We start from the raw sequence: 14619 nt of genomic DNA, 5'->3' as shown, positions 1-14619 counted from the left end.
CCTCAAACTGTGGATCACTTCACCTTCCTCATTCTCCCCTCAAACTGTGGATCACCTCACCTTCCTCCACCTCCCCTCAAACTGTGGATCACTTCACCTTCCTCCACCTCCCCTCAAACTGTGGATCACTTCACCTTTCTCCACCTCCCCTCAAACTGTGGATCACTTCTCCTTCCTCAGTCTCCCCTCAAACTGTGGATCACTTCACCTTCCTCATTCTCCCCTCAAACTGTGGATCACTTCACCTTCCTCATTCTCCCCTCAAACTGTGGATCACTTCACCTTCCTCCACCTCCCCTCAAACTGTGGATCACGTCACCTTCCTCCTTCTCCCCTCAAAATGTTAATGTGGTTCTCTATTCAAGAAAATGGGGGAGACAGAAAGCAGGCCAATTAGCTTTACTGCTTCTGAAACTGCCCAAAGAGGTAGCAGAAGCAGCAGAAAATCTGTGGAAAGTAAACAAATGTGTCTGTGGCCTAAATCATGCCTCCAGTGTTGTGTTGCTGAAACTAGGTAGTGTTTTTTTAACCTCGCTCATGGGATGTGGGCATCAGTGGCTAGGCCATCCTTTATTGCCCATCCCTAATTGCCTGCGGTCAGAGGGCATTTTTAAGGGTCAACCACATTGCTGTGGTTCTGGATCCAAGTGTTGGTCAGACCTGCAGGTTTCCTTCCCTAAAGGATACTAGTGAACCAAATGGGCTTTTACAATAATCGTTTCATGGTTATCATTAGACGTTTAATTTCAGGTATTTATTGTATTCAAGTTTCACCACCTGCCATGTTGGGATTTGAACCCAAGTCCCCAGAGCCCTAGGTCTTGGATTACCAGTCCAGTGACAATTCCACTACGCCACCACCTCCCCAAAACTAAACTGTGTTCAACTAAAAATAGGTCCTGCAATGTTTTATTGCTATTATAATGGAAAACTTTCGGGCATCCTCATGATACATGTTGATGAGAGAAATCAAAGTGTGATGTCACATACAAACATACAAACCAGGAGCAGGAGTAGGCCACTCAACCCCTCGAGCCTGCTCCGCCATTCAATAAGATCATGGCTGATCTGACTGTAACATCAACTCCACATTCCCATCTACCCCCAATGACCTTTCACCCCCTTGTTAATCAAGATTCCATCTAGCTCTGCCTTAAAAATATTCAAAGACTCTGCTTCCACCGCCTTTTGAGGAAGAGAGTTCCAAGTGCGAGTGGTTTACAGGCCCCTTAACAGTAACTACACTCTAGGATGGGGTACACAGGAAGAAATAATGGGGGACTTGTGAGAAAAGTATGGCAATAATCATGGGTGATTTTAAACTACATATAGATTGGACAAATCAGATTGACAAAGGTAGAATGGATGATGAGTTCATCGAGTGTTTTTAGAGCAGCACATTCTAGTACCAACCAGAAAGCAGGCTATACTAGATCTGGTAATGTGCAATGAGACAGGATTAATTAATGACCTCATAGTGATGGTGCCCCTAAGTAGCAGTGATCATAATATCACTGAATTTCACATTCAGTTTGAAGGATAGAGGAATGGACCTAAGACTAGTGCCTTAATCTTAAATAAGGGCAATTATGAGGCCATGAAGACAGGGGTGGCTAAAGTGAACTGGGAAATTAGGTTAAAGGATATAAAGATGCAGTGGCAAACGTTTAAGAAAAGATACATTCCAGTGAGAAAGGCAGACTCAAAGGAAAGGACACTGGCCAACTAATTGTGAATCTGGAGGTGAAAGGGAGGGAGGGACTGAAGGCAATTATAATCACCAAGGGACGGGTACTGAGAAAATGTTTAGAACTAAAAGCTGACAAGTCCCCTGGTCCTGATGGACTTCATCCTAGGGTCTTAAACTAAGTGGCTGCTGAGATTGTAGATGCATTGGTTTTAATTTTCCAAAATTCCCTAGATTCTGGAAAGGTCCCATCAGATTGGAAAATAGTGAATGTAACTCCTCTACTCAAAAAAGCGAGGGAGACAGAAAGCAGGAAACTACAGGGCAGTTATCTTACCATCTGCCATAGGGAAATTGCTGGAACCTATTATTAAGGAGGTTATGTGGGGCTCTTCGAAAATCTCAAGGCAATCAGGCAGAGTTAACATGATTTTGTGAAAGGGAAATTGTGTCTGGCTAATTTCTTGGAGTTCTTTGAGGAAATAACAAGCTACGTGGATAAAGGGGAACCCGTGGATGTGCTGTCCTTAGATCTCCTGAAGTTGACAAGGTGCCACATCAAAGGTTACTTGGCAAAATAAGAGCACATGGTGAGGAATAACATATTAGCATGGGTAGAGGGTTGGTTAGCTAATAGGAAACAGAGAGTAGTTCAGAGGAGGTTTACTAGATTGAGAATAGGTTGGACAGACTGGGCTTGTTCCCACTGGAGTTTAGAAGAGTGAGGGGTGATTTGATTGAAGTATATAAGATCCTGAACAATCTTGACAAGGTGGATGTGGAAAGGATGTTTCCTTTTGTGTGTGAGTCCAGAGCTAGGGGGCACTGTTTTCAAATTAGGGGTCACCCTTATAGGACAGAGGTGAGGAGAATTTTTTTGAGGGTTGTGCAACTTTGGAACTCTCTGCCTCAGAAGGTGGTGGAGGCGGGGACATTGAATATTTTTAAGGCAGAGGTAGATAGATTCTTGTTAGGCAAGGGAATCAAAGGTTACCGGGGGTAGATGGGAATGTGGAATTCAAAACACAACAGATCAGCCATGATCTCATTGAATGACGGAGCAGACTCGAGGGGCTGAATGGCCTACTCATATTCCTATTTCATATGTTTGGACGCTCATATGGGGTAGTACTGTGAAATTTGAGAGATGTGTTATTAATAAGATAAGAGAAGAATTTAAATTTTGGGAGTCAGGGTTGTGGAGCTTTAAGACACAATGGTTTAGATATTAAACAGAATAGATCTGGAATAACTTTAAACGAACAATCCAGTTTGAGAAGTGTTACTTCCATTCTGGTTAATCATGCCAGGTTATCACAGAAAGATGATGTTATATCTCAAGAAGAGACAGAGCAATTGTGAAACTTTAATGGTCAATTGACCTGTTGGGCATTCAGGCTAGACCATATGCTAGTTTTGACAAATTAGAATTAAGTACTATGGTGGAAACCCTCTAATGTAGGAAATGCTGGAAGGACAAACAAAACGTTTTAATTTCTAAAATTAAGTTAAGGAAAACCTTTTTACACAGCGAGCGATTAGAATTTGGAATGCACTGCCTGAGAGTGTGGGGGAGGCAGGGTCAATCGAGTGGTTAGGATCTGGAATGCACTGTCTGAGAGTGCAGTGGAGACAGGGTCAATCGAGTGGTTAGGATCTGGAATGCACTGTCTGAGAGTGTGGGGGAGAAAGGGTCAATCTGGACTTTAAAAAGGGAATTGGATTATTATTTGAAGAGGAAAGATTTGCAGGGCAATGGGGAAAAGGTAGGGGGAGTGGCACGAGGTGAATTGCTCTTGCAGAGAGCCAGCAAAGACACAATGTGTCGAATGGCCTCCATTTGCACTGTAGACGCTCTTGGATTCTATGGGGAGTTTCTTTAGGTTCCCAAAGAACATGCAACTGGTCATTTTTAACGATGCTTCTGACGCTAATCATCCTGATGGGTATTTTAGGGCAGCTTGTTTCATAATGTTTAAATGGGTGAAAATAGGAAATGTTGTCTTTCAGCTTGGGAAGCAAAGAAAATAAAAACGATTGTTAAAACTACTTCAGGTGCTGAAACACTGGTCCCCGTGGGCGCAGTGGATGTGGGATTCTATTTGTCAAATGATTTTAGTAAGTTTCTGTACAACGGCCATAATGAAGCTAGGATATCCATTGAATGTTATGCAGATAACCTCTCCTTGTCAGATAATGTACACTCTACAAAACGTGAGAATGAGAAAAGGTCATGGATTGACCTTGCTGCTTTGAAACAAATGCTAGAGAGAAAATAAATCTCTAAAATTAAATGGGCAGATGCAATCCATAAACTGATTGCTTTACAAAATGAAATTCACCTACGAAGAAATTATTAGCAGTTTGAGCGGAGTGGCATCTCGCAGTGTAATGTTTTGTATAGAATATGGGGGTTTTTGATTTATCATAGACTCACAGAATGATCACAGCACAGAAGGGGGCTATTCCCGCCATCCATGCCGAATCTCCACCTAGTCTCACTCCCCTGCTCTTCCCCATAACCTTGCATTTTATTCTCTTCAGGTGTTTATCTCATTCACCTTTGAAATCCCCGATTGACCCTGTCTCCCCCACACTCTCAGACAGTGCATTCCAGATCCGAACCACTTGCTGCGTGAAAATGTTTTTCCTAATGTCGCTATTGCTTCTTTTGTCAATCACCTTAAATCAGTGTTCTCTAATTCTCGATTCTTCCCTCAATGGGAACAGTTTCTCCCTATCTACTCTGTCCAGACCCCTCATGATTTTGAACACCTCTATCAAATCTCCTCTCAACCTTCTTTTCTCTAAGTAAAACAGTCCCAATTTCTCCAATCTATTTTCGTAACTGAAGTTCCTCTCCCCTGGTACCATTCTCATGAATCTTTTCTGCACCCTTTCTAATGCCTTCACATCCTTCCTTAACTGTGGTGTCCAGAACTGGACACTATACTCTCGTTGAGACTGAACCAACATTTTATACATGGTTGTCATTACTTCTTTGGTTTTGTACTCTATACCCCTATTGATAAAGCCTAGGATCGCATATGCTTTACTAACCACTTTCTCAACCTGTCCTGCCACCTTCAACAATTTGTTCACATGTTCCTCAGGTCCCTCTTTTCTGACACCCGATTTAGAATTGTGTCCCATATTTTATATTGCCTCTCCGCGTTCTTCCTGCTAACAGACCACATCCACTTCTCTGAATTAAATTTCATCTGCCACATGTCTCACCATTCCACTAACCTGTGTCCTCTCGAAGTCTATCACCATCCTCCTCACAGTTCACAATACTCCCAAACTTTGTTGTCTCACCTGCAAAATTTTGAAAGTGTGCCCTGCATAGGATCTACCCAAGTCTAGGTCACTAACACAGATCAAGAAAAGCAATGGCCCATTACCGCTCCCTGGGGAGCCCCACTATATATCTCCTCCCAGGTCTAAAAACAACCATTCACTCTCTCTTTCCTGTCACTCAGCCAATTTCAGCCACTGTCCCTTTTATTCCACGTGCTTAAACTTTTCTGACAAGCCTATTGTGTGGCACTTTATCATACACCTTTTGGAAGTCCATGTACACCACATTGACCCCATTACCCTCATCAACCCTCTCTGTTGCCTCATCAAACAAACTCAAGCAAGTTAGTTAGGATTTGCCTTCAACAAATCTGCGCTGGCTTTCCCTGATAAATCCACACTTGTCCAAGTGACTGTTAATTTTGTCACAAATTATCCTTTTGAAAATCTTTCTCACCACCACCGTTAAGCTGACTGGTCTGTAGTTGTTGGATTTTTCCTTACACCATTTTTTTTTTGAGCAAGGGTGTAACATTTGTAATTCTCCAGTTCTCTGGCACCACCCCTGTATCTAAGGAGGATTGGACGGTTATGGCCTGCGTCTCCCCAATTTCCATACTTTCTTCCCTCAGTATCCTTGGGTGTCTGTCCGGGTGAATTATCAACATCAAGTACACCCTGCCTATCTAATGGGCTGTAACTTCCAACTAGGGTAGAAAATGCTGGCCTGCAGGGATCAGAATAAATAAATGCACACTGCCTGTTCTTGAAAATCACGCTGACCTTTCCGTTCGCCGGAGTTGCTTGGGTCCTGCATCAAAAGACTCCTTGCAGGCCCCAAACAGTCCTGTCCAGGGAGTTGGTGGCCGGGGGGGGGGGGGGGGGGGGGGAGGCTCGTGGATGTGGGGGCAATCCCACGGGGTCGGTCTGAGTTTTTACGATAGTTACCCAGAAGTTAGTAGAGGATTTAAGTCTCCTAGCTTTTTCTGGGTAACTGTTGGTATAACCCTGGCGGAACCACCCGAAGTTTGCAATTCAAACCGCATTTTCGGATGGTTCCCAGCACAGCGCAATTGTCCAGAGGAAAAGTGCACTTCTGGGCAATTGCCATGCAAACCCTTACCTGGGAGCTTCCGAGAGGGATTCCCCAGCGCATCTTTGGCATACCCCCCAAATCCGACACTGGGGAGTGCGGAAATTACAGCCCTAAATCTCCTCTTTATTAATTTTTAGCCCGATCCAGTAGCCTTCTCTTTCACTATGCTTTTGACTTGTTTTGAAATTTTGATTGCACATATAAACTTCTCTTTTTATTGAAAAGAGTAGAGGCTCTGCTCATTGTATATTAATTTTGCTTAATTGTCCGCAGGCAGTGGGCAGAAACTGGGGACTCACTTGTGTCGCTATAAATCGACACAGGCATGAACTGCAGTTGTTGCAGTTAGGAGGTGTGTGCTTGCAATCTGTGACTTTGGAAATAAATGTTTGCATAAGTGTGTAAAGATTGGGTCTAGTTGTATCCTTCATTAACTGGCTTTCTTATTATAACATTCCCCCACCTCATTCCCACAAATCGTGGGATCCTCTCCTCCCTCAATCTCTCCGCCAACCTGTTCCTTTCCTTCCTCAGTCACCCCTCAAACTGTGGGGACTCCTTCCCTTCCTCCACCTCCACGTAAACTCTGGGATTCTTCCCCTCCCTCTGCCTCCCCATCAAACACCTTCTCAGTCACCCCTCAAACTCTGAATCTCTTCAACTCCCTCAGTCTTGTCTCCTACAATCCTGCAACTTTTATAGCTAACTGTTCGTGATCACGACTTTCTAACTTACCCTACATTCTCTGGGTGGGGTCCTGCATGCAACATCTTACCCCTTCCCCTGGTTTTCTGAATAAGGTGGTTACCTAAGCCACTTGGTCTTCTAAGATGCAGTGATACATTAAGACCTGAGATGGTTAAGCTGGACACTATCCTAATGGACTCCGATTACAAGTCAGGCATTTTGTTTTTAATACAATTGACTAGACTCTGACATGGGCTACTTACACTGTTGCTCCGTATATCAATTGTTGGAAATTTCCTGGTGATGCATTTGACTGCAGATTCCATGCTTTTCTCTGTTAAGTATGGCAGCTTTGTCTTGGGGTCTGAGCATGTCTGTGGGAGGTGGAAAAAAAATGTCTTTTAAGATCACACAACCCCAGGTGGAGCACCAAACAGCAGGATTACACTGGCCCACGCACCAGCGGCAAGGCATCAGTGACAAAGCAAACTTTGCATTTATATAGCGCCTGTTACGTCCTCAGGAGGTCCCAAAGCGCTTTTGTCAACAAAGCACTTCCTGAAAGGGTGTGGTCACGGCTGCAATGCAGGAAACAAGGCAGCCATATTTGTGCACAGCAAGCTCCCACAAACAGCAGTGCGGTGAGGACCAGATTGAGGGATAAATAGTGACCAGGGAGAACTCCCCTGTCCTTCTTTGCAATGGTGCTGTGGGATTTTTCTGCCCACCCAAGGTTTAACGTCTCATCCTCCAGGCACTGTCTCCAACATTGCAGTAACCGCTCAGTACGCCACTGGCACATCAGCCTCAAGTCTCTGGGGTGGCCATGGAAACCATGACGTTGTGACTCAGGTGAGAGTTCTACCAGCTGAGCCATAGTTGATAAGGACAACTACCAGAGGGGCACTAGCAAAGTGACTGGTAGAAAGGACATTTTTCAGGGGGATGTTTCTACCAGGGTTAGGAGAGGAGATCAGGAGAATCCTACTGGGAAATGCATATCCTGATGTTTGCTTCACATTACGAGACGTGCAACAAAAAAAAAAGGGAAAAAGAACAATTTTATGGCTGGGAAAGCAAAGCAATTCAAGAAAAAGTCCCTCATTACAAACATCTTTGAGAGAAAACGGCTGTCTAAAAATGACAACAGTGGGGGAGTGTGCCATGTTTAACTGGGCCTCACCACTGGAGAATGCGATTGGGGAGAGACATTCCGGGGTGGGGGGGGCGGGGGGGGCGGGGGGGGTGCCTATGTACGTGTGTCAGCCGTGTCTTAGTGGGTATCCCCCACCTCTGGGTCGGAGTGTTTTGGGTGTAAGTCCTACCCCAGAGACTTCAGCACAAAACTGTAGGCTGACGCTAGAGTGCAGTACTGAGGCAGTATGATATGGTCAGAAGACCCGTCTTTCAGATGAGACACCAAACCGAGGCCCTGTCTGCCCTCTCAGGTGGACGTAAAAGATCCCACAGCACTATTTCAAAGAGCAGGGGAGTTATCACTGGGGTCCTGGTCATTATTTAGCCCTCAATCAACATCACAAAAACAGATTATCTGCTGGTTATTAATGCCGTTTTTGGGAGCTGGCTGCTGTGTCTACAGCAGAGACCGCAGTTCAAAAATACTTCAGCGGCTTGAAAAGCACTTTGAGACATTCAGTGGGTGCAAAAGGTGCTCTATAAATGCAAGACTTTCTTTAACTATACAATCCTGGCTTGCAGGTTAAAAATTGCCTCTTGGAAAACAGTCAAGTGCATTGGCCGATGCTGTAAGGACCCTATAAACAAGTCGGCAGTGTCAGTGAGTGACCCCAGGAGGTGTGCACAGTTACAATTGTCCTCGTAGTGTCCAAATCTCCTCCTCAATCCCTCTGGGGGTCTCTCCCACACTCTTTACTTAGAGCGCAGTGAGCAGATGTACAGAAATAAAAACACCAAACACTGCAAGAAAACGTGCTGATGGGTGGAAGCCTTTTGCTGAGCACAGCATTCACACTATCAGACAGGAAGCTGCCTCGCTAACAGGCTGCACATTGATGAGGCTCACATCCTGAGGCAAACAGAACAAGGCTTTACGCCCGAGAGAGCAACGCTTGCAAAGTTAAAAAACAGGAAGTAGAAACAGGCGCAGCAACACAGCTGGTGTTTCTGTGGGCCTTGCTGCGCTTCTTCCAGCTCAGTTGGTAATACTCTCCCCCTCTGAGTCACAAGGGTGTGGGTTCAAGTCCCACTCCAGGGCCTAAGCACACGATTCAAGGCTGACACCCCCAGTGCAGTAACAGGAGAGCGCTGCACACCCTTTGAACGAACCGGACCGAGGCCCCATCTCCTTTCCAATGCATGGGGTAAAAGACCCCACGGCACTATGAAGGGCAGGGGAGTTCTCCCTGGTGTCCTGGCCAATGATTATCTTCCAACCAACATTACAAAAACAGGTTATCTGGTCATTGGCACTTTGCTGCATGTGGGATCTTGCTGTGTGGAAATGGGCTGCCACACTTCCTACATGACAACAGTGACCACACTTGAACGAGTTACTTCATTTAGCTGTGAAGCGCTTTGGGATGCCCTAAGGTGGTGGAAGTCGCTATATAAACACATGTCCTTCTTTTTGTTCCCCCACATTATTCCAGTGTGAACAGGTGTGACTCTCAACTCCCCATTTCCTGAGCCAATGGCCCCTCCTTATCTTGAGATCTCGGGTAGGGTTCAGTGTTGAGAAACAGAACCTGCCATACTTACACACACACACGCGCACACGCACACGCACACACGCACACGCACGCACACACGCACACGCGCACGCACACACACACGCACGCACACGCACGCACACGCACGCACACGCACGCACATGCACGCACACATACACACGCACACACACACGCACGCGCACACGCACACACACGCACACGCACACACGCACACACACGGCACGCACACACACGCACACACACGCACACACAATATGAGGCACATACACAGAGCATGTGCAGATGTTTGGTCTTTTTAGCCAAACAAACCCAAAAGGTGGTGATTTCCACCAAACTCCTTACGTTGCTAAACAGCTGGCCAAGGTGAGTTGGAACACTGGTTTAGCCAGTGTTTAGCACGAGACACCATCTTGGTAAAGGAGCTGAAGTGCATGTTGAAAATGAGTGTCCGGAGGCTTGTTAAACAGCCGAGTGTGACGTGTTGTTGCACAGACGCCCTGAAGTTACTCAAAGGCTGCTCAGAGGTTTTCTCCTTTAAGTCCATGAGTGTATGTGGACATTCAAAACATTTAAGAGGCCACACGCTCAGCAGGCTGTGCACAAAAAACCTCGGGGCTTCTGCATTTAGCTGTAACATGTTAGGGCTGCAAACCTACAAACCCCTTGAGAAACACTGGCTATCTTTGGACATAGACTAATCTTCAATTAGAGCGATATTCTGTGGTGAATCCATAGGTTTCCTAGGCCTCCTGAGGTTCACCAGTGAATGCAAGTCAGGATACAGCAGTGAATGAGAGGGCTGAGTCAATCTCAGGCATATTTACCAAGAAATATTCATTAATCACAGCTGCTTTTTTACATGCTTGTGGAAAAGGGCTTTTCTTGTATTCATTCATGGGATGTGGGCGTCGCTGGCTGGGCCAGCATTTATTGCCCATCCCTAATTGCCCCTTGAGAAGGTGGGGGTGAGCTGCCTTTTTGAACCGCTGCAGTCCCTGTGGTGTAGGTACACCCACAGTGCTGTTAGGGAAGGAGTTCCAGGATTTTGACCCAGTGACAGTGAAGGAATGGTGATATATTTCCAAGTCAGGATGGTGAGTGGCTTGGAGGGGAAGTTGCAGGTGGTGGTGTTCCCATGTATCTGCTGCCCTTGTCTTTCTAGGTGGTAGAGGTCGTGGGTTTGGAAGGTGCTGTCTAAGGAGCCTTGGTGAATTCCTGCAGTGCATCTTGTAGATGGTACACACTGCTGTCACTGTGTGTCAGTGGTGGAGGGAGTGAATGTTTGTGGATGGGGTGCCAATCAAGCGGGCTGCTTTGTCCTGGATGGTGTTGAGCTTCTTGAGTGTTGTGGGAGCTGCACTCATCCAGGCAAGTGGGGAGTATTCCATCACACTCCTGACTTGTGCCTTATAGATGGTGGACAGGCTTTGGGGAGTCAGGAGGTGAGTTACTCGCCATAGGATTCCCAGCCTCTGACCTGGTCTTGTAGCCACAGTATTTATATGGCTAGTCCAGTTCAGTTTCTGGTCAATGGTAACCCACAGAGTGTTGATAGTGGGGGATTCAGTGATGTTAATGCCATTGAACATCAAGGGACGATGGTTGGATTCTCTCTTGTTGGAGATGGTCATTGCCTGGCACTTGTGTGGTGTGAATGTTACTTGCCACTTTTCAGCCCAAGCCTGGATATTGTCCATGCCTTGCTGCATTTGGACATGGACTGCTTCCTTATGAGGAGTTGCGAATGGTGCTGAACATTGTGCAATCATCAATGAACATCCCCACTTCTGACCTTATGATGGAAGGAAGGTCATTGATGAAGCAGCTGAAGATGGTTGGACCTAGGACACTACCCTGAGGAACTCCTGCAGTGATGTCCTGGAGCTGAGATAATTGACCTCCAACAACCACAACCATCTTCCTTTGTGCTAGGTATGACTCCAACCAGTGGAGAGTTTCCCCCCTGATTCCCATTGACTCCAGTTTTGCTAGGGCCCCTTGATGCCACACTCGGTCAAATGCTGCCTTGATGTCAAGGGCAGTCACTCTCACCTCACCTCGGGAGTTCAGCTCTTTTTTCCATGTTTGAACCAAGGCTGTAATGAGGTCAGGAGCTGAGTGACCCTGGCAGAACCCAAACTGGGCATCAGTGAGCAGGTTATTGCTAAGCGAGTGCCACATCATAGCACTGTTGACGAGACTTTCCATCACTTTACTGATAATGGAGAGTAGACTGATGAGGCGGTAATTGGTCGGGTTGGATTTGTCCTGCTTTTTGTGTACAGGACATACCTGGGCAATTTTCCACATAGCCGGGTAGATGCCAGTGTTGTAGCTGTACTGGAACAGCTTGGTTAGGGGCGCGGCAAGTTCTGGAGTACAAGTCTTCAATGCTATTGCCAGAATGTTGTCAGGGCCCATAGTCTTTGCAGTATCCAGTGCCTTCAGCCATTTCTTGATATCATGCGGAGTGAATCGAATTGGCTGAAGACTGGCATCTGGGATGCTGGGGACCTCCGGAGGAGGCTGAGATGGATCATCCACTCAGCACTTCTGGCTGAAGATTGTTCCAAATGCCTCAGCCTTATCTTTTGCACTGATGTGCTGGGCTTCTCCATCATTGAGGATGGGGATATTTGTGGATCCTCCTCCTCCAGTGAGTTGTTTAATTGTCCACCATCATTCACGACTGGATGTGGCAGGACTGCAGAGCTTAGATCTGATCTGTTGGTTGTGGAATCGCTTAGCTCTGTCTATCACTTGCTGCTTTTGCTGTTTGGCACTGAAAGTAGTCCTGTGTTGTAGCTTCACCAGGTTGACACCTTATTTTAAGGTATGCCTGGTGCTGCTCCTGGCATGCCCTCCTGCACTCTTCATTGAACCAGGCTTGATCCCCTGGCTTGATGGTAATGGTAGTGTGGGGGATATCAGGTTACAGATTGTGGTGGCATACAATTGTGCTGCTATTGATGGCCCATGACTTCCAGTTTTGAGCTGCTGGAGCTGTTCTGGGTCTATCCCATTTATCACAGTGTTAGTGCCATGTAACAGAGGGTATCCATAATATGAAGAGTCATAGAATTATTATGGCACAGGAGGTGGCCATTTGGCCCATTGATTTCATGCTGGCTCTCTGTAGAGCAATCATATCAGTTCCAGTTGCCCACCCCATCCCCGTAGCCCAGCATGTAAGGACTTGGGCAGCAGAGTTTCGGATGACCTCAAGTTTACGGAAGGCAGAATGAGACCAGTCAGGCATGCGTCGGGACAGTCGAGTCTAGAGGTAACGAAGTCAAGAATGAGGATTTCAGCAGCAGATGAGCTGAGCCAGGGGTGCAGTCAGTCTATGTTACAGAGGTGGAGGTGGTGGTCTTAGTGAGGCACAGATATGTGGGTAGTAGTTCAACATGGGGTCAAATATGACACCAATGTTGTGAACAGGCTGGCTTAATCTCAGACTGCTGCCAGGGAGAGTAAGGAAATGAGTTTGGAGTGGGGACTGAAAACAATGGCCTCAGTCTTCTCAATGTTTAATTGGAGGAAATTTCTGCTCATCCAGGACTGGATGTCGGATAAACAGTCTGATAATTTAGCAGCAGTGGAGGAGTTGAGAGAGGTGGGGGTGAGGTAGAGCTGGGTGTCATCAGTGTACATGTGAAAACTAACACTGTGCTTTCGGATGGTGTCACTGAGGGGCAGCATGTAGATGAGAAATAGGAGGGGGCCAAGGATAGATCCTGGGGGGGACACCAGAGGTAATGGTGCAGGAACAGGAAGAGAAGCCATTTCCAGTGATTCTCTGGCTCCGATTAGATCGATAAGAATGGAACCAGGTGAGAGCAGGTCCCACCCAGCTGGACGACAGTGGAGAGGTGTTGGAGGAGGATGGTGTGATCAAACCGTGTCAAAGGCTGCAGACAAGTCGAGAAGGACGAGGAGGGAAAGTTTACCTGTGTCACAGTCACACAGGATGTCATTTGTAACTTTGATAAGAGATCGTTTCAGTATCAGGGGCAGGAACCTGATTGGAGGGATTCAAACATGGAGTTCCGGGAAAGATGGGAATGGATATGGGAGGTGACAACATGTTCAAGGGCTTTGGAGAGGAAAGGGGGGTTGGAGATGGGATGGTAGTTTGCGTGGACAGTGGGGTCAAGGGTTGTTGTTTTGAGGAGAGGGGTGATGATGATATATTTAAAGGAGAGAGGGATAACACCTGAAAAGAGAGAACTGTTTACATTATCGGCTAACACGGGGACCAGGAGGGGAAGCTGGGTGGTTGGCAGTTTAGTGGGAATAGGGTCCAGGGAGCTGGAGGTGGTTCTCATGGACAAGATGAGTTCAGAGAGGACATGAGGGGAGATAGGAGAGAAACGAGAGAAAGATCTGAGTTCAGCGCTCGAGCTGGGGGTGGGTTCGAGGAAGTTTGGCCTGCTGAGCTGGTGGAAGGGAGGGACACAGCAGAGACAGCTGATTGGATTGTCTCAATCATAGTGACACAGAAATCGATGAGCTCCTTGCACTTGTTGGCTTAGATGAGGGCAGAAGGGATGGGTGAAAGTTTCAAAACAATGGTTTGCAGTAATGAGAAAAAGTCGGGGTTTACCTTTGCATTTGGAATAGAATAATCTTCGATACTCTAGAAATACAAGCCTAGACTATGGAATCCGTCCTCATAATTGAACCCTTTAACTCTGGTATCATTCTGGTGAGTCTGTGTGACAACCCCTCCAAGCTCATATATCCTTCCTGAGGTGCTATAAAACATAAACTTCCACATGACTGTGCAGCTTTTTACTGCTTCAGTTAAAAAGTCAGACATTAGCCACAAGGGAGCTGACTGCCTGCGACTTGTGTGTGGTTTCTAATGTCCGGGCTGAAAATAAGGGAACTGTGATTGAAACACTTTTCCCTGAGCACATGCACTTACCTTCTTAACATTGTACATACGAACGAGAACCCCTCTCCCTCGGTCATTCAGGATGGAAAGCCTTTCGGCGAACTTCAGCTGCAGTGTTTGAGACATGCTGCCGCCAGAAAGTTTGGGTTTTGACTGGATCGCGGGCAGGACCTAGAGAAACAACAGCCTCAGTTAGGAGCCATTCGACTAAGCTTCCAGTGACACAGTCTTCTGACAA

At 46.5% G+C, this 14619-nt stretch overlaps 1 protein-coding gene across 2 annotated transcripts in view; it reads right to left on the bottom strand.

Moving 5' to 3' along the window:
• The window catches only part of LOC121273354 (nck-associated protein 1-like), a 147200-nt gene extending 132581 nt beyond the window's left edge, over positions 1 to 14619 (bottom strand). For both annotated transcript variants that reach the window (XR_005942005.1, XM_041180530.1), the window contains exons 1-2: positions 14412 to 14619; positions 7034 to 7144 (exon numbers count right to left, since the gene is read on the bottom strand). Coding sequence is in view for 1 of the 2 variants with exons in the window: in XM_041180530.1 (XP_041036464.1) it covers positions 7034 to 7144; positions 14412 to 14507 (207 nt within the window). In the remaining variant the exon portion in view is untranslated. The remainder of the gene's footprint in view (positions 1 to 7033; positions 7145 to 14411) is intronic.

The sequence above is a fragment of the Carcharodon carcharias genome, chromosome X (assembly GCF_017639515.1).
Source record: "Carcharodon carcharias isolate sCarCar2 chromosome X, sCarCar2.pri, whole genome shotgun sequence".
Classification (NCBI taxonomy): Eukaryota; Metazoa; Chordata; class Chondrichthyes; order Lamniformes; family Lamnidae; genus Carcharodon; species Carcharodon carcharias.
This window is presented reverse-complemented; position numbering and strand designations above follow the sequence as displayed.